Source organism: Malurus melanocephalus, unplaced genomic scaffold (assembly GCF_030028575.1).
Source record: "Malurus melanocephalus ecotype Western Australia unplaced genomic scaffold, MMel_1.1 scaffold_92, whole genome shotgun sequence".
Classification (NCBI taxonomy): Eukaryota; Metazoa; Chordata; class Aves; order Passeriformes; family Maluridae; genus Malurus; species Malurus melanocephalus.
In genome coordinates this window covers 812,783-840,291 of record NW_026623324.1, presented here as the reverse complement: position 1 = coordinate 840,291, position 27,509 = coordinate 812,783, and the positions used below count along the sequence as shown (strand labels likewise).

General features: G+C 38.0%; 1 protein-coding gene across 1 annotated transcript in view; it reads right to left on the bottom strand.

The window, feature by feature from the left end:
• The window catches only part of DISC1 (DISC1 scaffold protein), a 180,511-nt gene that overhangs the window by 89,037 nt on the left and 63,965 nt on the right, over positions 1-27,509 (bottom strand). Inside the window, exons 7-8 of the mRNA XM_057368434.1 lie at positions 13,335-13,389; positions 8,831-8,933 (exon numbers count right to left, since the gene is read on the bottom strand). Of these exons, the coding sequence (XP_057224417.1) occupies positions 8,831-8,933; positions 13,335-13,389 (158 nt within the window). The remainder of the gene's footprint in view (positions 1-8,830; positions 8,934-13,334; positions 13,390-27,509) is intronic.

Below are 27,509 nucleotides of genomic sequence, written 5' to 3'. Positions count from 1 at the left end.
GAGACAACATCACATTAGATTCTGTAGAAACATTCTGAAGACATATGTCAAGATATTTTATTCTGCTAATGTCCTGAAAATGTAAAAATTCCTCTTTTTAATGACTAAATAATTATTTTGCCTAAGTAAACACAGCAACTGTTACTTTGTCAACCACTCAGAGCTRTGTTTTACACAGCCATACCAGTGACAGAGTTCCAGCTGGGTGATATTAGTTAAGTCAGACTAACTCTTCCCAGGAATCCCAAAATCAAACCAATAGGACTGCTTGCTCAGAAAATCTGTACAGAGAAAACAAAGCTAAGGAATTCATAGTCTAAGACCAAAGCTGAGGTTGTTCTGGTCTAAACCAAGACATGAGACAGTGATTCTGTGCAGGAGACTGAGGAGCAGGATGCCACTTTTCCCATATTACCTCATGTGATGCTTGGCTAGAGATGCGTAATTTTAGATGGAGAAAAATATATGTTCATGTGAACATACTGGGTGCAAACTGGTGCAGCAAACRTGCAGAACCCAGTGCCCTGAACAGGTAGAGTAACATGTTTGCAGAGCACCATAAGGAACTGAGTACAGACCTTCACTTTGAGGGACTGAACATTTACATTATTGTGAAAGAGAGCAACAAAAAAACAGTTAAAACTTCCTCATTAATCCTGCCCTCTGGGGCTCTCTCCTCCCATGCATCCTTCATCCTCTATAGAGAGTGACATCCGATAAGCTCCAGCAGCCGGATGTAAATGCCAAAAACACCAGCCAAATCAAGCACAACACAGGAAAAATAGTACRAATTTAAAAATTCCCCAGGCAGAAAGTAGCTATATCATTGCTTTTACTTACTGTAAACATTAATATATTTCCCTTTTTTTCTCTCTTCCTAAAATTTTGCTTGTAGGGCTACAGCTGAATAGTACTCTGCACATCAAATACATTTTCTCTATATATAGTGACATGCCACAAACTCATACCCATTATAACAGTTCATTGTCAGATTTCACTACATTGGGCAGATTTTTGCCCATTTAGTAGCCTTGAARTAAAATATCATTATTTTGATACCATTTGCCAGCAACAAATTGACTAAAAAATATGGYTTGAAATCAGTCCCATTTTGCAAAAAGACAAGGAATATGTTATTAATTAAACTTATATTTTGAAGGGGGAAATATTTATTAAAGACAAAGTTAAGGGTTCACAAATTTTTTGCTCACACTTTTCTCATATTTATGGCAGAAATTACATACACTCACAGTCACCATTATTTATACTTGAAGCTGAGAAAGAAGTCTCAGCCCCACTGAAACTACGTTCATTGTAGCACAAACAAAGCAGTAATCTTTTCATTAATAATAAAGCATTTCTATTGGACTCTAGCTTAAATGTAACAAAGAATAGACGGGTCATTCTTCATCATTATCTATAAATTAATTCTTCATATACTAACAGCACTACCTTTAATAATTCATAAGAAAGTGAAAATTTACATTTTTAGCTTAGGGCATTTGCCACCACAGTATTTATCAATGGCACTGGAATCCAAGGCTGAAAATCTTCCACCCTCTGATTAATGAGAATACAAAGTGATTTCAACACCACAAAAGAAATGGAAGAAAATAAATATCATTCACCTACTCACAAAAGAAAGGGAAAAAAGCTAAAGACATGACAGAAATGTGAGATTCTGGAAGCCCTGACAGTGTGTTTGCACCTCTGAAAAAATAAACTGCAAATAAGGGACAGTCTACCATCTCCTGATATATTTTACAGAAATCCAGCATATTTGAATTGCAATTGCTTTTTTTAAGCAATAACACATGTCAATGCTGTTATGAGGCATAACACAACTAAATGATTGATTTGATCCTGAAAGGCAATTGCCATCTAGAAGAAGGTGAGAGACCCCACAGACATACATTTGGAGGAGCAATTCTCAGYCACAGAGAGCCTTTTGTACCTGGACTGAACCAGTTCCCACAGAACAGGGGGAAGAAAAAAAAGAGAGAGAGAAAAGAGAAAAAGGGGAGGAGAACAAATAAATAAACCCAAAAGTAGGAACATTTCAAATCAGTAATAACAACTCAAAGGCTCAAATGAACATTATCCATGAGTATCAATGTGAAAAGGCAAAAATACACTGAAGAAAATGGTAGAGGTTTAGAAGAATGTAATTCAGTAATACTTGAGACCCAGCYCATGCCAAGGAGCAATAGCTGCTGGTGATGGGCCACCAGATGCTCTCAAGTACCTGCACTGGAGGTGACAAGGATAGCCCAGGAGCATGTTACTGCCAGCAATTTACTGTGTGCATTAGCTAACAAATGGTTATTACAAGTCACATACAATTATTTTCCAACATTGTGAAGGAGGCCCAAGTCCAAGATGCAAGTGTCACAAAATACCACAGATACCTGCACGCAGGCTTCCCTAAATAATCATTTTCCCTCCCTCACAGGTCCCACTCACCTTATGCCTTTCAACCTTTGGTTCTTTTGCATTTCCCTCTTCTCTGCCTTTGCCCCTAGTCACTTCCACTGGCAGTGGAGAGGAAGGGACTAGCTGGGACCAGTAAGGAAAGAGCTCAGACCTGATCACCAGGATCCTGWGGGCTGCGTGAAATCATCAACGCCCTTTTTATCAACCAGACAAGAAAAAAAACCCAGAAAGACATGGCAGAGAAATATTCATGCCACCCAAGTTTAGACCCCAAAAGTACATGCATGAGGTTCAGGGGCTTGTCACCTTGTCTTCCTGAAGAGTCAGTGGAAAGAAGGACATCATTGTCCCCTTCCACAGGTGTTTCCTCATGTCCCCTCCAGACCACAGCACAGCCTTTCTACAGGGTGACAGGACCTTCTCTTCACAGCTCTCCCCATCTAACACGTCTCCTCTGAGCACAAAACCCCAGAAAAGRAACTGCCAAAGAGATAATTTGACCTTCTCTCCTGCCCCAGGGATAGCCAYTCAGGTAAGAGGAGCGAAAGAGAGTAAGTTGTTACATGACTGACTTCTCCAACAGAAGAAAAGGTTTTCTGCTGTCTGGTCACATATCGTGCTGGAACTTCAGCTACAATGAATTACCCTTGAAGTTCACTGAAAGCCAACATCCAGCTGCCTGACTTGAAAATGAGATTAAAAAGAAAAACAGCATAATGTCCTGGTTTCAGCTGGGATACTAGAGGCTGGTACAGTGCTGTGTTTTGGATTTAGGCAGAGAATAGTGTTGATAACACACTGATGTTTTAGTTGTTGTTGAGCATTTCTCAGTTTCCCATGCTCTGCAAGCAAGTACACCAGAAGCTGGGAGGGAGCACAGCTAGGACAGCTGACTCAAATTGAACAAAGGGATACTCCATAGCATAGCAAATAAACTGGGGGAAGTTGGCTGGGAGGGACCAATCACTGCCTGGTAATGGGCTGGGCATTGGTCTGTGGACAGCGAGCATCAATTTATTGGTGTTGTGCACTGCTGGCCTGTCTTTGGCTTTACGTCGCTCTCACTCTCCTTTTCATTACCATTATTATTGCTGGTATTTTTATCATTGGTATTATTGTATTTTGTTTCAGTTATTAAAATGCTCCTATCTCAACTCAAAAGTTTTACTTTTTTTTTTTCCAATTCTCCTCCACACTGGGAGCAGAGAGAATGTCCATGTAGTACTTAATTACTGGCTGGGGACAAACCACAACACAGAGCTGAAGTCTGAGGGACCATTTGAGAATTGGTTTGGGGGACTCACAAGCATTATTTTTCAAATGAGTTAACAGGTGTGCCACAAGTACACTGCTTGAACCAATACACAGTGGCAAATTTTATTTGATGGAGTATAAAGTGACTGTTGTGGGAAGACATGACCATACACAGCACTGAATGCTGGAACCAGACACTGCAGTCTCTCTGAAGCAGAATTAATCTCAATATGCCTCTGATCCATCAACCCAGACTCCTGCTGGAATCAGGAATAGGAAGTGTGGAACCAGCTATGTCATCTGACAAGATGCAGACCTCTATCAGACTCCAATCCACAAAAAAMCTGAGCCTTCATGAGAAGGCACAAAGAGACACTGTTATTTTTGCCTCTAAGACCAGGCAAGTTCTGGCAACCATTTACCAAGCAGAAAAGACATAGAAACCAGGAACACCACTGCCTTCCAACGAAAGACAAATTAAGAGCTGTACACAGCCTGTTTGRGGAAGCACTCAACATCACATCACGAACTGCCTCCATACATATTTCTGCATGAAATGACAGACTGAGGCACAAGCATGAAAATAAGACATCCACATTAGCATAAACCACAGATGAAGGGCTGAAAATGTCCTTCAGCCTGCACTGGTATCTTCCAGCCTGATGGCTCCATCCCCTCTCTTAAATTACTCATTCCCAACAGGAATACTTAGCACCAAAGCTGGAGAGCTGAGGGGTCTTTTTGTTACAGTTGCTTCCTGATCCATGCAGAGCTTGCCCTAAAAGAGCATCAAAGAGCAGCCAAAGAGGCAACAGCCCTAACATTAAGCTTTGCRAAATATGCTATCTAGTATTTATGTCATGTTATTTATAAAACTAAGTTTTTACACCGACACAAGTAAAAAAACCTTRTTGTTGTACTGCTGGAAATCACCCCACATCATCATTTCCAAGCAGCTCCCACTTGCCAGTACTTAATGAAATAAAGGTAATGATATTCATAGGATCATGATACATGATCTCTTACTGATATAGACAGTTTAAAGATAACCTTTTTTTTAAACTCCTCACAAGAGACCTTCTGTCTAACTGCTGTGTTTGGATCTAATTTGTATTTGCAAAGACATAAGGAAAGTTAATGACATGCATCTCACAGAAAACTACATAATATACACAGTATTTCATTCATKCCTGCTTAGCTTCCCATTAAGTCACTTTCTGGCTATCTAGTCCCATGCTATTATGCATTCTCAAGAAGAAAAGAAGTTCTCAAAGARACTATGAAAGCACTAAAATGTATCWATCAACTTATTTTACTCAAATATAGGAAACAGACGAAACAGGACTAAAAATTCATTTTAGTTTTCATCCTCCCTCCTATTCCCAAATTATTTTCTCACTAAGGAAAAGCCAGAAACACACCATTTCTTATTATTTCCTCTAGTGTAAAACAGCCCAAAGTATGAAAATAAGTTACAATAATATTTCTACAATTATGTTCACACTCGCTTGAACATCATCCTATTTGAATTTTCTTACAAGCTTCCCATTATTCCCTCAAAAAATTACATGCTGAATAATCACACAATACTGGAAAAAAGAATAGAGTATCACATACTGTCATGTTCTTCCTATAACTGACTACAAAATTTGATAAGCATGTGAAGAGCCCCTGTGAGAAGCAGCTGTTAGAAAAGTCCCATGCAGGTTTCTAAGTGCTGACCATTAAGGTGGTTTTTTTTTGAAATTAAAAAAAGATTTACTAGATGTTAAACTACAACAGTTCATCAATGAGAATTTGCAAATGTGCGTGACAGCAGCAGCATCTGGAGTACTTGTTACCTATAATTACCAAAAGCTACTGACTTAGAAACTAGAAACAATGTAMGATTACACTAATTATCTCTGGAGCAAAATTCTGGACTAGCACCTGCAGAGTATTAACCATTAGTTATTTGTTCCAACAGGCCAATCAGAATTGAGTTGTTGATATAAAGGCTCTGAATCGTTGATAGAAATATCTCCTGGAAATATAGGCTTCTTTTCTTCTTCCCATATAAAAAAAAAAACTCACTGGAATTTAATTAAACAATCAATAATCCAAATATTCACAAACTTCTTTTTTTTCTCTACCAAATTTAACTTTATACTCCTTCCCAAGATGAAATAATAGGAAGGAGAGGCATTTATACACACAGTATTCTCTCTTGTGTTTTTACARTATCATTTATCATATAGCCTTAAAATCCAAGGTATCATATTGACAGGACTAATATAACTGTCATGCTTACATTGCATTTATTGTGGTATTTTCCTCTAAAAATAATATCAACTATATTTGTAGTTTTTTTTTGGTGCAAACACATCTGTATTTTAARTCAATGCATTTGTTTTAGAAAGTACAGTCCATGTAGCAAATGAATGTTGTCTGAAGCTGTCAAGATAGGCATTAAAGGCTGAGGTATATATCATGCTTTCCAAGCCATCATTAAKTCACCACATATAAGCTCTGAAAGCTAATTTTCACTTAATAACTTTAACTCATCTAATCCAGCTTTTGAGATACAGTCACCTTTTTGCTGTGACACTGTTCCAAAGTCACTYAACTATTACTGCTTCCCCAAGAAAAATGCTACTTTAATGAAAAATGATGTCTAGAGAAAAAAGTTGTTCTCAGTATCCATAAGAATTGTTTTTGAAGAACCTGTCTSAATGAATTATCTAACTGCTACATAAAAAGAAGTAGAAGTAACAGACATCTAACCCTGCCTGATGTTTCCAGACTAAATTAAAACCTCCAGCTATGACCACTAAACTTTATTATTGCTGGATATTTACCTAACTCCTTCTGAATGTCATGACAGTCCAAGACTGTCCTTAAATAATTGCATATTATCCAACTGAACATTTTTCCAATTTCTAACAWTTGAATTTATCCAGGCTGTTCATTAACATTGTTAGCTCAGGAATATGTACACAATGTATCTTGTTTAAATCTTAGCCAGTATTTAGAAGGTTAAGACCTGCTTCTTAACTATGCCCTACTTAAAAGGTGTAATGTATTTATACCTAACACAGGAAGACAGAGAAACTAGACTATTTCAGCCATCTCCATTAGCCATTGCTCACTGGTTTTGCCTTCCTAAGTTAAAAAAGCAAACAAACAAACAAACAAAAAACAAACAAAACACTACCAAAAAAAAAAAAACCACCAAAGGAAAAAACCCAACCAACAAAACCCCCACAATTTTTACCTCTTCCTTCCTCTTTCTACTTCTGCATTTATCAAATCTTTTCTTCCTGACTTGCTTCTCTGCTAGTTAGCTGCAATTCACTCCACTATCCTGGCTTTTCTGATTTTATTCACTTCATTCTCTAAGACTATTTCTGCTGTTTTCAGATGCTTTTTAACTTTTTTTTTACATTCAGGTCTACAGAGAAATAATTCTCTTTTTATTCTTATATCTTCCCTGTGTCCTCTGTATGCAATTCTGCATTTTACATAAACAAGTGCCACCCCATCGACTAAATGGAACTGTATCTTACAATGAGGTAAAAAAAATACTGTATCCACTGACACCAAATTACCTTCGTCCTTKATTTTCAACTATGCCATGCAGAATTTTACCTTAATAACAAGTTAGATTTGTACTRCTCACAGTCACTAAAATTCTCCAAAGCAAGAGTGAAAAAAGAAACAGTGTTTCTTATCAGTACCAAGAAATTGCACTGATTCTYCTTAAAAAACATACAAAGGCAGTCAAAGAATTGTGAAAATAGTTTAYAGAAAGAGCAGCATTGAATTGCCTTTGGAATTTATTCCTGAAACAAGCAACCTCTTTTAWGAGTTAACAAGCACAAAAATACTGTTATGAATGTTTTGGAAATGATCCTCAAGTTGTCATTCACTCTCTCCAAATGTCAGACTGAGATCCAGCTTTTCAAGCCAACAGCTTCCTACTGACAGCATGAAGCACTTGCATGTCCAGTTTACAKGCTGTTTTGTTTCCAAGCCATAAAACCTCATTTCTGAAAGTGAGAATATTGCCTATTTAAACAGTCTATGCGTAGAGAAGGATGATTGCTCGGTTTACCTCTCATATGTGGAGAGAGAAATAAAGAAGATTTCCATTTAAAAAAGGTGTTATGGACGTAAGGAAACTGAACATGCTCAGCACCAATATGAGATCTGAGCCTTAATTTTCTTTAGGACTTTGCTCAAGCATAATATKATCCACTTCTGGCAAACAAACCACATGACATGGCACAAGGCTCATTTTAACATAATTTATATGTGCAATATAGGCTCTTGTATCTAATTGAAAAGATAAATTTGGAGAGCTACATCTCATCTTGGTGTGCATCAGAAACCCTTTAGCCTTTCATTACTTGGTGTAACACTAGAAAACTCCCTGTACKCTTGTCCACATTCCCTTCTACTCAGCTTCCTCTCCGAGGCAGGTGTCTAGCAGAGAGACACAAACTTAAACATTTGCTGAATTAGCAAACTCACCTCTTCCAGCTTAAGAGAAAGAACTGTGATTTGCCTTTTTTTCTTGGTGAACAGTGCAGCAATCCTAAGCAAGTGGCATGTAAGGCTGTTATGTAKCAGACTCTGTAATCACATTTCAGTGTTTTACTGGTTGTAAATAACACGCATGAGTGCTCCAAGGACAAAATTGCTCTTTTGCTGCCAACATTAGCTGTTCAATGATCTGAACAGCAGAAGTTGCCAATTATTGTAGGCCATTTTAAAGTGTCATTTAAAGCCACACTTCTAATTATGATACCTTAGCTGTGAATTTATAACTTTGCTAAAGAGCTGCAAGCATGTAACTTATGGAGTCCTGGAACAGCTACTGGTAATAATACATCAATTTCACCAYGGAAAAATACCATGTGTTCTGCGCACTTACTGCCTAACACACAACATCAGCTTTGCCAATCGTTCCAAACTGTGGAGAGGGGCCTGAAGCACTTTCACAAGGCTTGGCATAGCCCTGTTCTACCAGGCTGGTCACAGCTTCAAGGGATCTACACAAGCACATGAACAACTTTTCATAATATTTCTGTCATGAAGAGGTCAATAATTGCTCTAATACATTCCTTAACAACGTTAGTCCTTCTCATCATTTAAAACTTACCTGAAACAGCCAGCATCTTGGCTTCGAGTAGAGCTGGTAGTTGAGTCTCAATATCACTCACTTTCCTCCTCAAAGTACTGCAGAGTTTCTGACTCGTGCAAACCTAAATTGAGGCAGACAGCCATGATATAGAATTCATTCATGTAAAAGTGTAAGGCAGTTGAAATGGGGCTTCAAATGTTCTTGGTTTACAGACATGACATAACATCCTCCAGCAAGGTAAAAAAGCTTAATAAAAAGTGATGTCTTTACAGAAATACCSAACATGAATCAAAATTTCCAGGCTTTGCCGCACATTCTATTACAAAAGTAGGAAATGGTATTAGCATTAGCTACCTGCATGAGAGAAGACATTTCACTACGAGAYACTGAGGCTGCACACAGAAGAAAGGCCAACTTATGGTACAAATTCTGCACAATATCAGTATTAATAATGATGCTTGAAGTGGAGCATAAATAAACCAGTATTGGGAGATCAAAATGCCATAACATAAAAGGTGCACTGATTTTTATACAAAACTCACAGTGCTCCACATTTTAACTGAAAAAAGAGAAACCAGCCTTATTTTCTGCACAGGCAACAAATAAGGCTATACCAGCTTGATACTGTACTTTATTTCACATTTGGGRCGCACAGATGCCTGGGGTTCAGGTTCCTGACTTTTCCTCACTCTCTTTTTTATCTTTTTAACTGGAGGGCCTTCAGCAATTAATCAGGCTTGGTATTAAAAAACATGGAGAGAGAAAAGAGAGGAAAAAAATATAAAGGAAATTCAGCTGTTTCTCTGCTTCACTTTTCAGTATACATTGCCACCTCAGAAGGACCTTGWGCAGCATACACAATTCATAGAAGTCCCACATACTAAAAAAGGTTGGGATGGACTCCATATTGCATTATTTGGGAAGGAAWGCAAAATGAACAAAACCAAACCCTTCACTGAACAAGACAAAGCCCTTGTTTTAAAGGCAGATGTCAAACACTTGCTTAAAATTGCACCTGACACTTAAGAAAACACTCCATTCATTGGAACCAAAGGTAAAGCAATACTCAAGATAGGCAAAGGCTAGTTCTGAAATTACGTGATGTGAAAAGAAATCTCCAGAGAGGATTTTCCCTGCTTTCCTTCACTTATTTTTTCCTCCTCAAAAACAAATGCCATGCTTATTAACAAAGGCACAGTTATCACTTCACTTTTTAAGAGAAAAATCCTTAGRGTTATAATGGTTTATCTGTTTGTACAATAGAATTATAGTAATTAAGATGTGACACTAGATTTAAATCCTTTTCAGTTAGTAACTCTTGCTTTACTAAGATTGTCTGTTGCCTATAAATGGGTCATATTTTTGAGTCAACCAAATTATCCTCCAAGCAGTAACTCTTCCTTTTAAAGACCTCAGAGTTGTTCTATTCATTCAAAAACACATATCACTTCTGCACCTACTCTAAGTTTTAAATTCCCAGATACCTCACTTAGTTTCAGTACCCCCTTCTAAGTGATTCACCAGCTAATTCACTTAAAATGTTTTCAAAACCCCAAACCTGTCAGAGGTGAATAAACGTGCCTAAAGAACCCAAAGGAAATTTTTGTCTCCCATGTTCAAAATAAATCTGAAAGTTTTTAATGACTCAGTCTTTAGGGGCATTGAATGGCTCAGTGAATTGCAATTAGATGGGGAATCTTCCAGCTCCAGGAAAACTGAATTAATATATCCCATGCTGGTAGTAACTTAAAGTCATTATCACTAGACAGCTGTTTGGCAATTATGCAAAATAAGCTGGGATGTTTAATCAGTTTCTAGTGAGTACTGTCCACTTTGTAACCACTGCTGTCAGAACAAAGCTTGCTGGMCTGCTTCGTTAATGGACCAAACATGGGGACCAGAGGCAGAAAGGCAGTCCCCCAGCTGGAGATGACACTTTGGAACATGAGATAAGTAGGTTGCCAAGCCTCTGTTTGCACCTATGTCACAYGTATTCTGTAGATAAATGAACAACATTAATCTTCGGATCTATCATATGGCACAGTTGAACAAAACTGAATGAGCAAGTGGGAAAGAGAAAGCAATATCCCCCAATCCAATGGCACTGCTTCTCCGTTACATCAGCACTATTCTACAAGCTCCAATTCTTTTCATTTTTTCTAATTATTTTAGCTTAATAAGAGACACCATTACTCATTACAGTAGCTTATTCAGCCACTATGGAAAGGTTATTTCTTAGCTAACAAAGATGGTGAACATGCACAGAGCCAACGTCCTTGSCTTCCAGGGACCRMCCTCCTCTAACCAGTCTGACTGCARGTGCCTGTGGACCCAGCAATGCCCCTTCCCTGCTCTCAGTGACCAGCTCTCTGTGGCCCACGGAACAACAAGCTCTAAGTCTAAAAAAATGGTTTCAGGAAAACGTTTTTGCAGACAAGTATTACTGYATCTATTTAAAAATCCTCTTCAGTGGTTTCTAAGTTTTTTTTAAGGCAGACTTTAAAAAAAAAATAAAGATTCTTGTTTAGGAATAAACCTTACAAACCTGCATTTAGACACAAATGTTACTCAAAAAAACAGCCTATCTGAAACCAGCAGGAAGTTGGTTAGCAAAGATATGCGGAACCAAGATGAAAAGCAGCAAATATCAAAAGCAAATTTGCCCATTTTCATGTTCTTCCATCTTTGTAGCATATGATATTAATCTAAAGTAGCAAAAACAGGGACAAGGACAGCAACCAAAGCACTGGAATTGACTCTGCAATCATCTCAAGAGAAAAGCAGTTTTGAATAACCTTCATATTTCTTTACAACAGCATCTTGGAAAAGATAAATTCTGCTAACACTGCCTAAAGGAAGAAGCAGTCTACCTGGTCTCCCACACAGCATAATCTTGCCATTAGTGAAAGCAGATATTAATTTCTGAAGGAAGGTAGTGAATAAGCGACAGTGCTCCCTTCATTAGCAGGTAAAAGTTAGCTTTTGCAGCCACAGCTGAAAACAAGAGAGATGAGGCAGAAAAGGCCATGGAAATGCCAGTGGCACAGGGAGAAAGGAAAGGCCTTTGACAAAGGAATGCTTTCCCCATATAATAAAAAGGTTTAACAGATCAGCTCTATTTATTTTGAGATGAAAATAATAGGATGAGATGACCTGAATAAACTAAATAGTAAATTATTTGAAGGAGTTTCATTACATGCTTCCTATTTATCTTCTATAAATAAAAGACATCACATAGAATGAAATACAATTAAAATAATATTTTATCTATTGAAAAACCAAAGRAAAAAGCAAACTGTGAAATTCCACCTCACAGATTTCTCTACTGGTATTGAATGTTTCAACTGTTATTGGAAAAGTCTCTAGATACTATGGTGATAAAATAAAAYCTTATGAGGTATATTTTCTGGGGARGAGCAAACTCCATACCTTATGTTTYAGGYTGTAAATAACTTGAAACAAGACATCACATCCAGTTACTGAACAACTCATTCATTTTATTAGATCAGGTATAGGTCGGTTACAAAAATTTCCTTGACACTTTTTTCACAGTCATTTAAAAAATGAATGGGGAAGCATTGTAACAGTCTAATTTCCCCAAAATATGAGTATAAGCAAAGAGAAGATGAGCTCAAAATAAAGTGGAAGAGAAGGAAGGAGTGGTATTGGGATGCAGTCTTCAAATTATCTTTTTAACAGTGCATGCAAAAAGTGTTGGTCAAGATGATTAGGAAGAACAGATTATAAAGAATAATTTTTTTTCCTGATTTAAGTGAGTGTTATTAGAGAAAGAATATGAAACGTAAGTTTATTTCAGAGTATAAATGAATTATTAATTGGAACCCAGAAATACTTTTCACTTCCTGTTTCATATAGATCTATGTGAATTAGCTAGAGTAAATGGATTTTTTTTTTTTCTGGAGCATTCATGGAGCAATTGGACCATTCTGAAATAAAATTTCAGTGTTCTACTTCTTGAAAAGAGCCCATGAGAAATAACAAAATGAAAGGAAAACTATTAACATTTCTGGTTAGAAATAAAAATTATGCTAAATATGCTATATCATCTTTCTTTGTATTTTTAAACGGATATGAAAATGAGATTGCAAACTAGATTATTAATTACATGGTAGAGAAAATAGGTACTTCATTTACGCCCTTCCCTTCACACCAACAAAACAGGTTAGGGCAGAAAAGTAAGAGACTCTGTACTAAAAGTGAAAACATTCAGCTATGACCCTGATTTCATGAAGCTGAGGAGTCTGTTCCTGAATCATGAGAGAAAAAAAGCTGAGAAAGAAGAGATTACTCCAGTGGCTTCCTGAAGTATTATAATCTCTGTGTCCTGTTCAAATAAAAAGTTGAGGAGGGCTTTTCAGCATACATTTAAAAATATTTATGTGCAATATCTTATTAGAAGGAACACCACAAAAACAACTTCATAAAACAGAGACCATTTATTAAGATGCAAACTATGATCTGCTTCTATAAATACTCTGAAGAATTGAAAACATACACTTACTTTGGCAGTAGTTTCTTTAATGGACGTGCTGAACAATTGTTCTTTTTCCTGAAGGCTAGAAGGAATAAAAATAAAATAAATAATATAAGTAAAATAAATAAAGGTAAGCTCTGCTCAACACTGCACAAGTCTGCTAAACAAGACATATTTTAATACAGAAATAAAGTGTTAAGATGACTCATACAAATCCAACAGAGCCAATACCCAGATAAAAACTACATCTAGTTTCAGAGGGGCTACCAGCAGCACYTTTACAGTTCTTTATTAATGACTATATGGATTTTACTTACCATTTGAAACACAATTATGATTATTTGTGTAATCATAATGTCTTAGAAGTTCCCAGCAATGCCCAGGACTGGTGCTTTGCTAGACTGTCATCCAAACACCTATCACAAAGGCATTTTTGACACAAAGAATGGGCAGTTTACTATCTTCTTACAATTTAGTTTTCAACTCTGCCAGAAAAAGTCCCAGTTACATGTTCTCACAGTAATTTTATGCAAGATACCAGTACTCAGTTTCTTTAGATCCATAAAAAAGTAGCAAATATTTGTACCAAAATGATTGAATGGTGGGCCCATGTTTACATAAAAAAAATTCACATTTTTCTTCCACATATTGAAAACAAGTAGGTTTCCTCCTTCTATATTATTGAATCTAAAGTAAACCCGTGCCTTTTTTCTTTTAAATAAATTAACCATTTACATTTTTAACATGAAGTTCGAAAAATCCAAGTCAAATCAAACATCAGGAGTTAGGAGAGAGATTATTTTTGCARTTTTAATACTGCTCTCTTTTTAACTTAGGAGGTGTACACTTTTTATACAGTGTTCAATTACTTTCTCACACATTATTTTCTTTTCTGTCAAACACCTCAGTTCTGTGTACATGACAMTCAGCACTCCCCTTTGGCAGCATCTCATTTTTTCCTCATGCCTGTGTTAGAAAAACTGTACTTCTTCTGCAACCTACCATTACTACTTTCSCCAAATAAGAACTATTAATTTATTGCTGAGCTTTTCTCTAGTGTTCAGCACTGAAATATCCAAACACATCAGAGACATCACTTGGAGTATCGTTTATTTCAATGATGCTCTTGCACGATAAGAAGGCAGTGTTGCATTCATTTTACAGGTGGAGGAAGCACAAGCTGCTGGTATTCAGAAAGCACACTATGACTGAGAGACTCTTTTGACGTGCACGCCGCTCCTGCTGCTTTGCATTTCTCTTTTCCATGCATTTCAGGTTTCTTTTGAGAGCCTGCTCTTATTTTCTAAGCACAGCAATTACTGAGCCCTATTTCAAGAGTCAGCATTTTCAGGTGCCTGAATCCCAAAGCAGGTGAAGCTGGACTTGCACTCAGTTACTGATCACCTACAGAAAGGCTGGCTGGATCATCTTGCCCAGCTGCACATGGGAGTGAAACAGCCTCAGAGGCACAATTCAGCATATCATTTAATCATGTTAATGAGGTTTTTATATGCACTGCTATCCCTAATACCCTGCTTCATGGAGCACACACCTTTTCTATCTACAGCCCAGCAAGGCCTGCCACCTCATTACCACCTCAGCACCTGTGCAATGCAACAAACAGAAATGGAGCTGCCAGCCTATGTAAAAGTGTTTAATGACATTTCCCACATAGCAGTCTCAAATTTCTYCCTTTTCTACAGCAATATATGTGCAAAACACAAAGTATTGCATGTATAATGATGCCATTATCAGCTCCCTGCTTGCCTCTGGGCATGCCAGAGGGAATGAACTATTTAGCCACTTCTTTTCTTATGCTTTGGAGCTCCCAGTGACTTTCAGCATCTCCCACAATYGGTATCTGAGCTGGTCAGGTTATGCAAAGAAAAGCTGGGTTTTGTGTACCGATGTCAAGGGGCAGCAGCAAGGCTGCAGTGTGCAATTGAATGAATAATGGGTGACTGACCCAATTGTGCTGAAACTGCCTCATAAAATTCAACGCTGAAGATCCAGGCCATAATAAAACATAAAGTGCAGTTGTAGCCAGAAGAACAACAGTATATAGATGGCAACTCTATCTAGCAAATATCTTCCACATGCTCTTCCTCTTATCTGTTTGCCTTCCTCACAGAAAGCCCCCCCAGGTTCATACATTTTGCTGCTCTGCAGAACTCATGCAGCTAACAGGAAGAGAGATCCATTTTTAACTTCTTTTGAAACAACACATCCAAAACAACATTGCAAACTAGGACCCAATTGTCAAATCTGCATTGCTAACAAGGATGCAAAGCCCATGCAGACTTTCAGGACGAGGTGCTGAGTGGGGAAAAAAAAAGACCCTTTTATACCCAGATTTCTTTTTTATGAATCTCTATCAAGTCACTGAAAATACATATAAGGAATAAAATGCTGCCATGTMAACGACAGCAGAACTAGTTTTAAGAGAATTTTGCAGAACTATAGTTTTAATGGAATTTTATATTAATCTGACCTACATCAATGAAGGAGATCATAAGTAAGCAATTAATTTGACCCAAGCTAATGACAGCTGCATTAACCACAGACTCAAATCTAAAGATCCTTTTGTTACAGCTACAGCATTCACACAGACTCTTACAAGCATATTTGTGTTATTTATGGTATGAATTTCACAGCAGTATTTTGATTCAAATCCTTTAGCCTTCAGAGTGATACCACAGGAATCCCTTGCAGAGATCAGCCCAACACACAACACACACACAGCAATAACAACCATGTACGAACCAGCCACAGTTACCGACTACAAGCTCTTTTTAACTACATTTATTCCCAGTTGTTTTCTTCTACCACAAAACACTATCACAGAGAAGCCCCTCACAAGCTTTCCAATTAACTGACAAGGTAATGACCCACAAGAGTAACCAGGCAGTCAATACTGATTCATTCTACCGACAAAGAGCTTTAACAGCCATGACTGCTACATGTGACTTGAACCAGAAACAGTATTTTCTTTTACAACCACCCTGGAGCATCATATTTCATTTTAAGAGGGGTATTCTGTCKGCTTAAAAGCTGCTTTAGGTATACTACAAGGGTAAATGGCATTAGAAAGAGCTCCTTGGAATAACACTAAATTCTTGTCTGGGAAGGCATCCATAGTTTTAACTCATTGCTATTCTTCTCTGACAGAACGGCTAATCAAGAATTTGACAGCTGTCCTCACAGTCTTCACAACCCATTATAAGGATCATTTAGAACTTCTCAAATTCAACATAAGCTAACTGCATCACAGAGAAAGCAAAGTTCTTGACCCAGCTAATGAAAGGACTAGAGTAAGACAGGAATTCAATTAACACAAATTTAACTGACTAAATATGAAAGAAAAGAAAGATTTTTAACACTTGCAGAACCCACAGCAATCTATACATCATGTGCAATATATTCATTCACACAGATGGCCACACAGGCCTTTCATTTAAATGACATGCCCTGGACTTACAGACATTGGGATCCGTTATGATGAAAGAACAAAAGAAATACATGTGCTRTATCCAAGAGTATCAATGTATAAAAAGCAGGAGCTGAGGAATTATGTAATTTCTGGATGATACATGAAGCAATACTTTGGCAAAATGTGGACTTTGCCTGAAGAGTTGCAGGAGGATGTGGGAACGCTGCATGTTCAGGAACTGAGGCTGATCTGGTATGTAACAAGAGACTATGAGAAAATTTTAAGATCCAAACATTTCCGGCAGTAACCTTTMAGTATCTCATTTTACTGGTATTAAAGAATAGCTACCAAATATATTTAATTGTATTAACAAAGTTGGAACCCACAGAGATAATGATGTTCATAATTGGGAATGGTGTGCAGGTAAAATAAAGGAAGACATTCCAATACAATAGGGGACAGAAGGAAGACTAGGAATTGCATGRTCTGGTTCACACATACCTCTCTCTATCTCAGGCTTCCCACATGACTGCAGGGGCATTAAGTGCATGACAATAGCAGGACATTAAGTGCCATGATATAACAGATAATGTTTAAAAAGCCTTTCAAATAATCTTCTGAGAAGTTAAAATTTGCATGCAGGAATTACAGATACTGTGGAAGTGGCTTTGTTCAAAGGAAAGCTAACCAGCACAATACTGGGAAGAATGGCTTTCTACTAAAGGAAGGCATGTTTCTGAATGTTTTTCCTTCCACTATGCTATTATACTTCCCTTTGCATACCAGGCTATTATGTATTTATGTTTTGCTTCCTAAGAAAAAATTCAAAGAATGCAAATGGGCAAAAGGCAATTCATGCTGTTCTCCACATTCAATATATATAAATATACACATTGCTTAAACAGAAGCAGTTCCTGTATTAATAATAAAATATATATACAGTGACAAAAAGTGTAGTCAGAATCCAGTTTCTGTATTCATACAACAGAATATACCACACATATAAAACAGACAGTATAAAACAAATTAATCCTGAACTAAAAATTCTTATTTTTCAAAGAGAAAGCAAGCTGCCRTCTCTGACCCCTGCCTGAGGACACTGAAAGACAAGTAAAAAGTCTTTTAACAGCAAATATTCTCCTTTACATTACTGTCACCTAAAAAATTATTATCGATTTTGTCATTTCACTTCCTATCTCCACACCACAATACAGCGTTTAAGCAAAATGCACTTTAATTTCTTTAAAACCAAGCACAAGTCAGAACAATTTTAAATTACCCACATTTGAATTTCTAATTCAAGAACAACAGCCTAGAAGCCCATGTTCAGACTGTATGCAGAAAGTATGATGGGCTGAACCCTCAATTCATATGAATATGTACTCCTTCCAAGACAAAATCAGCAAATTTAAACAGCTTGCAGTTTGATTTTGACCCAGAGTAATGAGACTGCCTGCAAAGGATAACCCCATTCTCATGATCAGAGCTTGAGGAGAGCATGGCTTTTACAACTTTATGTCTTCTAACATGATTCCTCCTATGATTCTGAAGCCACAAGCAGCTGTACTGTCTTAAAGGATGAAAATATATAAACCAAGCCCCACACTTGTAATTCTTGCTTTTAACAGCAAACAGAAGCTGACCTTCAAGAAAAGCTTTTGTCCAGTTCCTTGCAAAAGAAATCAGAAGTGCTACTTTCTGATTTGGTGTAAACCTCTGCTACAGTCTACATCAAGGCAAAAATCTTCATGTATGGACTTCACTGTGCCTTTAGGGAAGAAATCCACAATATAAAATCAAATCAATCAATAACTTCCTTGTATTTTTAGAGTTCCCTCAATAGGTATATGTCAGAAAGTTTTAAAAACAAATCAGAAAAAAAAAATCTTTGAACAAAACTATATTTAACAAGAGGCATCTTTAACCTAGACATCTTCAAGTAGAAATAAAGGGAAAAAAAAAAAGTGAGAAAATGTGCTTGATAGCAAAGTTTTCTTGAGGAAAATCAACAGRTTATTATTTACAGATACCATGTGCAGATTTTTACCTGGACAAGACCTACACGATGTTGCTGGTCCTACACTTCTGCTCAATTAAAGATATTCAGGGCTAGAATGCGTTAAGAGCACTTAGGTAAACCAGCACTTTTTGTTTTCTTTTGAAACTCTCTATCACAAAGGTTGATTCGGTCTAATCAAAAAAGATATGGGAGAACAAGATTTTCATTTTATGGAATCCTCTCATAAGCCTCTCTGGGCTGCACATCTGAGTATCATCATACCAAGAAACCAATTTTTCAGTGAAGCATGTAAGTTCCTTTTCTTCTTTGTGTAATGATCCATGGGACTTTAAACAATGACATTTTCACAGCAGCATAGCTTTGCAATGGGAAGTAAAATCACCCTTTAAACCTAAGGCAGGGTTTTCCAAACAAACTCTGATTTTTCCTTGCATAATGCAGCCCAAAACTTCTATATGATGAGAGAGCTAGTTTAAAAATTATAAAAATACAAAATTTTGGCTGAACTGATGTGGTGAAAATCCAATTTCTCTCTCTAAACCCGACAGTGCTCTTGAGGGAAGGACTTTGACACTAAATAGAAGGAGAGAAGAGTTGTGTTTAAMTCATAATGAAAATGAAATTTCTGGCAGCTCCAAGGACTAGCCACCTGAATTAGAAGTAAAATACAAAGTCTCACCTTGGAAAACTTCCAACCTCAAAAATTAATCTGATCTGAGATAACAACTATCAAGAGATGTACTTTAAGGTACAGGAGCATTGCACCTTCTGTACATKTCAATCTACAATGTTCTCCATGGAATGTCAATGAGAACCCAAAATTATGCACCTACATCTGAGTGATCTGAGAGCTGGTTTTGCTCCAGCAATTTGCTCTTCTTCAAGCTATCATTTGCAGAGCACTATTTCTTCAGTGTTGCTATAYATCAAGGATTGCTACAATACATGTGCTTCCCCACTCAGAATTTATCTAAGTCAGAACTTGAAATACACTTTCACAATGTTTGTATAATTCCAGCTTACCAATAAGATTTCCCACTGTCTCACAGGCTGCTGGGTGACTGTACTTGTCTTAATCGACTCTCAATGAGAGTTACACTCATATGAAGTGTTCTATAAAAACTCATCAACCTGCCCAGCTCTTACATACATAAAAATTCTAAACTGAGACAACTCTCACTTGCTGCACTGCTSCCAGACACGATCCCAGTTAGGAAACTTGAAGAAAAATCAGGGCATTGCATGACACTTTACCATTTTCTAAAAGAATTATTAATAAATTGCTTTTTTAATGCCAGCAATGCAAGGACAGAGGCAGAATCTCAGGATGGTTATGGGGGTTTTTACGTAAAATCATTCCAACAGAAACAATCAGTTCACCGGCACCTGAAGATGCTGCTGGCACCTTTAATCATCACAAGAAGCTCAATTTTCATTGCCAGGTACTGGGAAATCTTCTGGTCCTATAAATCACCATTCAGACAGCCAAATCAGCTGACTATTTCAACCAACCAAGCCATTCMCCTGATGCTGGATTTCCCCCCACTCTTGTGCCAGCTGATGTTGCAGGGCAGTTGACGCAGTTGTTGCTTCAGCTGCTATCAGGAACAGGAGCATCAGACCGACAACAAAGGGACAACCCAACAGCTACAGCAGGAGCAGCTCATCACACCCTAACTAATACTTTCCCCAGATTTTCTGATGTATCAATAGATCCCATTCTTCTGCTACATCTGTCTGGAGTGCACAAAAACTAGAGCTTGCCCACAGCAACTGCAATTACTGTCCTAAGAATAACACCCATTTTACTTCACTGACTGAAAGAGTCTGTCCCTGGATATTGTTGCTAGCTGTTTCTCTTCATTATACACAAATGAATTCAGCATTACACATTGATTGAGACAGCTGGTCATTTTTCCCTAAAGAGAAGTAAATCTCATTGTGCACATACCCAGAGGAATCAGCACATATGTGGCCTGGGCTTTATAGGCTGCCATGTCCCACTGGATGCTGTTCAAGCAAGCAGCGGGAACCAGATGCTCAGCAGGGAAAACCAGATTCCTCATTACACCTACACGTGCATACTCAAGCGTTACTTATCTTTCTGCTGCGAGTTTTTCCTTCTACAACACTGCTTGGAAGGATAAAAATCTGCCTCTAAATACTCCAGAGTGCCAGAAATGGCTCTGTCCTCCAAGCAGAAAGACTGGTTCTTCCTTTCCCCTGCTGTGTTTTAACCCCTCTGTCCTTCCCAAGAAAGGTCAGTGCCTACGATGTGGGAGGCGGCTTTGCAGAAGCCCTTTTTCCTCCCTCCAGCAGGGGTCCCCACCCTCCATGCAGTGGGATCAATCATTATGAACTTCACAGAAAGAATGTTCATTTCATGTGTCAAAGCACAGACATTTTAGAGCATGCYAGGCCTTCAATGCATAGTTACTCCTAGAGTTGTGCCACAAGTGAGAAGAAAGCAAACAAAGCCACTTGCCCATTAAGTCTATYCTTCAATCCTAGGCAGAGAACAAAGGAATGAAACTAGTCCTAGCTAGACAAAATGGAGAGGAAAACACCTAACTRTCTACAAGAAAGATGAGCCTCCTAGTCAGCCAGCTCACAAAAGATGAGGCAGATCTCTTCTTCCACCTAGGACTTGTCTTAGCCTCTCACAAAGGCTGTAGCAAACTACTTTGGGACAGACGAGATGATGACCTCATCAAAACACAAACCCAGGTGTAGTTCTAGCTAAGAATGAGACAAACCTATTATCAAGGCTCGAGCTGGATTATGACATTTGATAAGAAATTGGGAGTTTCCCTTCAAAAGCCCCTTGTGGCAGAGGAGAGTCTCTCTAAGGGCTCKTTCCAGGGCAGAGTCCTCCTCACGTGCCAGGGAACACCTTCCCTGGTTCTGCTCCCCAGCTGCATGCCCACTTGCTGCAGGTTTTGGGAAGCTGTAGTGCACAGGATAAAATGGATCGATGGATCATTAAACAAGAGAACTACAATTTTTTAAAAAATAGGCACCCTACCATCTTCATAATTTCTAGCTTAATAGCAGCAGTGGTATTTTAAAAACCCTGAAATAATATTTTGGTTCATCTCATGCAGCATAGTCAAAGACATTTCCTACCACAGAGAACAGTTTTAAAACTCTGTGTTGAGAACTAAAAAAAAAAAAAAAAAAAAAAAAACCCAAAGTCAGAGCAGCATGGAAGGGTCCTAAGTTAAGGCAGTAAGGCAATTACTCAAAATGACCTGTGCATCATCATCAAATCGGACAACACGATTTATCGCCAACTGAAATTAAGTCAACCAAGCTGGCATTGCAGGGCAAGTAAAGCTGTCAGAAGGTTCCTGTGCCCAGAGGTTACAACTGAGACAGAGGAGGACAACAGGGAGAGCAGTTTCTGGGGCTGTGCAGCATTCCCTCATGCTGTGCAATGACTGTTTTCAAYTCCTGCAGACCTGCAAAGCTAAAATGACTGAACCAGTGAGGCAACTGAGAGCTCTCTGTTCTTCACTCCTAAGACGTGTGATGAAGCTCTGGCTGTGGTGGACACTACACAAGTCACCTGTTTTGTCTGTACATCCAGGGACTCAACACTGTAATTTCATAATGCATATCTATAAAAGGGAAACAGCTCCTATCTCTCATTTACCAGCTTTGCTTACTTGCATTCCTTTTAAATAGTATACTTGCCCTCGAATTTTGATATTTTATAGGAATACCATATGGACAGGTAATGTGGTATAGGTGTGACAAAGAGAGGTATTTTTAAATTTAATTTTAAAAAGGAAAAAAATAAGGAAATTTGACATACAAAGCAGGGAACACTACAGAGGAAGAAGCCCAGAAGCGTTTTCTTCTCACACAGCATAAAAGCAAGAATCTTGCAGAGGTTAGATGAATGCACACACAAAAACAGTTTCACATACCACCATCACTGAAATATAACATCACCTGGGAAGGCAAGGGGCTATCAGGTAGGGATAGCAGACAGCAGGAGGAGGAAAATCTGGTCAGAAGGACAGAAAGGCCATTTGCCAATGGAGGACCACAGGATTGCTGACATTCTCCCAGGGCAGGGACTTGGTGATGCAGCACAAGAAAATCACCCACCAAGTGAAAAACGCAGAAATAAATATAGTTTCAGGAGAAGCTAAAAGCAACATTGACTTGCTGAAATTTGCTTTATGTATAGCCAGTCCCAGGACCACCTAAAACCTCCCCAGCACCAAATGAGGCAAGAAGAAATTAGATAATGATGAAGTGTGGGTAGATGTCTACTAAACTGTCAGGATCTTCACAGACCAGCTCATAACAGCATAGGAGTCTATTCTGAAAAAAAAACCCAACAGGAATATCTTTAAAAATCAAAATATTTCAGATTATTTTTGCTTCTAGCCTACCTACCAACATCACTTCCTACTTGTAAWTAAGCACTACAAAGACTGTGGTCTCAGAAAAAAAAGTGAAGACAAAAAAAAAAAAATTCAAACTAAAGTAGCAAATCCAGAATTGAAGACTCCAAGAGCATCTGGCAGTTCTTTACTGTCCCACACACAGGCTCTGCAAAAAGTCAGGAACATTAGCAACCTGTGTACTGTAGTAGAGATTTTTTGATACTATAGAGGCATTTTATCCCTCTGCTCTTTGTATTTGAGCTACTCTCCCAAAGGGTATTTTTGATACACAGGCATTGTCACAGGAACAGTCAAGAAAAACCCCTGCATGCTATCTAGCAAACCACAGATATCCCTTGGAAAGGATAGATTGAAATTTGGTTTGCAACTTCAAAAATAAGATTTTTGCTGAAAGGTTGACTTCAATAAACATGGTTGCATTCAGACTTAGTCAGGAATTGTCAGTAATTCACGTAGCTTGCTAACCTTTAATTTGACTAGAAATTTCATGTGCACACACACTTTGAAGAACAACAAAAAGTGYACCAAGCAGTCTCTCCTAATGATAAAATGACCTCCCATTCTAAATCCTACTTCGTTAAGTATCTGAAACTATATAGAAGCCTTTTTTTCTAACTGTTCTCAAATAAACTAAGTTCTCTTAAAAAAAAAAACCCACCCTTTTTGCCATTAGCAGACTTTGCACTCAACTGAAATTGCTGAATACTTGGSAGTATATTCCAACAAATAAGATTTATACTCCCCTGAGTATTTGTATTTCACTTTCAATTAATCTTTCTCAAATGAACTCCAGGCATCACAAAAGCAGAGGGAACTGGATGCATAAATCTTCAAGTCCACTTCCTTGCACCACTGGCCACCTCTAATAACTAACACRCATAACAGAGAATTTCCTTATCTTCACATGATCCCACAAACCCACTGCAGTACAAACTCCTAATTAAAAATTGTTCCATGTGAAAGGTGGAAGAAGAGGTAGAGCATTCAAATTCTGTGAAAGGTGTTWAATTGAATTTCTTTCAACCAGCAATCAGTGCCCAGACAATGGTCCAGATAGAACTATGCAATTTCTTTTAAGAATGACATGCTGTAAGAACACATGCATCTGCAGATATGGATAAAACAAATAAAGTGTTAAACGGAACTAAATATGAACYGAGGTATAACAGATTTCCCCAGTTTTCATTGTGAAATGGAAAGAAACAAACAAAGGAAACAACAGATACTGAAGTGAGTCAAATAATTAATACGGCCTTATTTTTTCTATAATTAGAAAACTCAACTTACACTAGTTAAAAACATGTATTTCTGAAAGGGTGTCCAGTAGCAAATAAGAAAATTACATCTTTTGATACCTTTTGCAATCTCYAGGAGAAAGTACTTCATGCTGAAACACCCAGACCCGTTTTCCTCTGCTCTCAGTGCATTGTCTTCAGTTCCAATGCCAGCGTGTGTCACAGTGCACACACCACCAGCTGCTCTCACCCTCTAAACAGATCTCCACGCACTCCAAGCAAGTGAGCTGAGCTTTTGCCCTGCAATTTCCCCATTTCATARTAATTATTATACCCTTTAGCTTACCCAGAGCATTTAAGCCTCTTTGGATGAGCAAAACGACCACATTCTGCAGTCTCAGCCTCAGTGAGAATTCCCTGTCACAACATATTTCTTTGCCCATTAGCCAGCAGATTTTAACCATGTCTTCCAACAGCCCCCAAGTAAGGTTCCAGGGCAATGTGCCTAACATTTCTCAATTCTTCAAACTCAAAGCATGTTATAGGTATTGACAAAGGCTTTTTGTATTTAAACAGTTCACCACATACCAGAGATAAACAAGACAAAACAAAGAACATGCCTGAAAAAGTACGACATTTGACATGAAAAAATAAGCTTAGAAACAATATTCACRCCAATATTACATTTGACTTGCTCTCTTCCTCCTTCACACTTCTATTCGGGCAAGTATTCTTTGTTTAGTATGTTCTCTCATGTTCCCAGAAGTTTCCTTCAATATATTGAATGGTTTTTTTTTTATTTTATAGTGAGCTTCAAGCCATCAAATACAATTCATTACAGCACAGATTGTCTTAAGAGATGCTTCACACCAGACCTGCCTGTGTTACAGCAGTGCTGAACGCAATTCATGTAGTCAACAAATAATTATGCAAAAGCAATTTACAGCAGTACTTTACTGATAACCACAATGCTGTTTGAATAAATACAGAGTATCTTACAGCCCAACAGTCAGGAGCTTGTAATTTACTGCCCATCAATATTGACCTTTCTACATAAGCACTGATCTCTAGCATATGGGCATGAGTAATAGCTTTATTTTCACACAGACAGCTCTAAATTTGGAAAACTTTTTTTCCCCTCTGCAATGATTCATAAAATAAAATGCACATTTCCGGAAAAATCTCTTTCAGATTAACTATGCCCAGAATTTGGAATTTAAAACAARTATGCTGAACTAGTATCAATCAAGTATTTAAACCTGTTACTTAATAAACTATACTTTTTCAAAAGAAGTACTGATTTGGAATAAGACAATGCATGGAAATTCTGGCAAGATGAAGGAAAAAGACTTTATAGCGAGGACGACGAAATGTAGAATGCCTAGCAAGGCTGCAAAATCTCCATCCTTGAAGATATACAAAATTCAGAGAGATGTGGCCCTGTGCAACCTGACCTTACTTGGAAATTGTAGCCTCCCTTTGCGCAGAAGTTTAAACAAGATGACCTCTGAAATTATTTTTAATTGTATAACAACATAGGAGATGCCCATAGGCACACAGGAATTATATCCACACCAAACATCTTACTAGCTGCATGCTGCTTTTTCACCTTACAGAAGGAAGACACAACATGACTAGATGCAGACTTAAGATCTCTGTACCTGAGGTATGATAGACCCCACAGCTTGAAAAGGAAGCCACCCATCACTTAAAGCCACTGTTAGTCTGAATGATCTCTCACTGTTAAATAACAGCACTTCTGTGTCCTGTATTGGGTTTAGCTGAGATGGAGTTAACTTYCCCTACACTGCTGTGCTTTGCACTGGTGGCTGGAAAGGTGTCAATAACACACCAGTGTTTTGGGCACTGCTGAGCAGCGCTGGCATAGCATCAGCACCCCTCTCCAACATTCCACCTCCAACACCRGCAGCTGGCTGGGGGGAGGCAAAATCTTGGGAAGGAACATACCCAGGACACGTGACTCACACTGACCAAAGGGATTATTTCATACCATAGGATGTCTGCTAATATAAAAGGCTAACAAAAGGAGAAGGAAGAGGGGCATTCATTATTTACAGTGTTTGTCTTCCAGAGAAACCACTACATGTGCTGAAGCCCTGCTTCCTGGCAAGGGTCTGGACATCACCTGGTGATGGAAAAGAGAGAACAAAAGCTTTGTTTGCATGCATGCAACCTTTCACYTTTGCTTTATTAAACTGCCTTTTCTCAAACTACAGATTGTTTTCCATCTTATTTTCTCTTCCCAGGCCAGCTGAGAWGGGGAATGATAGAGTGGCTTGGTAGGCACCTGGTGTGCAGCCAAGGTCAGCCCTCCGGAGTCCCAATAGCAGAACTCCAGGTGCAGTTATGAGAGCAGAAGCATCTGACCATTGGTGACAACAAAGTCAACCAACAAAAATAAACAAAGAAAGTTTCATTCATTGCATCTTTCAAAAATGAACAGAAAGGAAAGAAATAGTTTTTAATTTTTTATTCCAGTTATGAACCCCCTTTGAATAATGAATGTCTGTTTTCCTTCTAGTGATTGTGCTACACACGGTGCTAGCAAGTGAGCAACTCAGCAAATTCCTGAAACCATACTATTTAAATCACTTTAAAATAATTTCCTAATGAGGTAAGTGCAACCCAAATGTTACAGCAGCAATGAGAGTAAAAAGTAATCTGAACATTCTTTCATAAGCAAACTCAAAACTAAGAAAACTCAAATGAGCTTCTCAGAGTCCTGAGACCTTTTATTCCTCAATCTCAGAAACACAGGTATAAGATCCTATTAAAATAAACTAAACTCAATGTAAGAAACTATTTCTAATAACCTAATTTAAAATTTTAAACAAATGTCAAAAGAGAAGAATATGTCCTCTACAGAATGTTCTGCTGACTTTAAAAAAAAAATCTGTATAAATTAGCACACATGAGCAGCAATTTCTCATGAATGTTTATACAACCAAACTAAATCCAATAAACATGAAGGGAGAAAAAAAAAATGCAAGCAACATAGCTATTGCTTATCTGGAAGAAATGTAAGTTAGGATGAACAGGAATTTTATTTTCTCTTGATGACACAGCAGCAGTGAC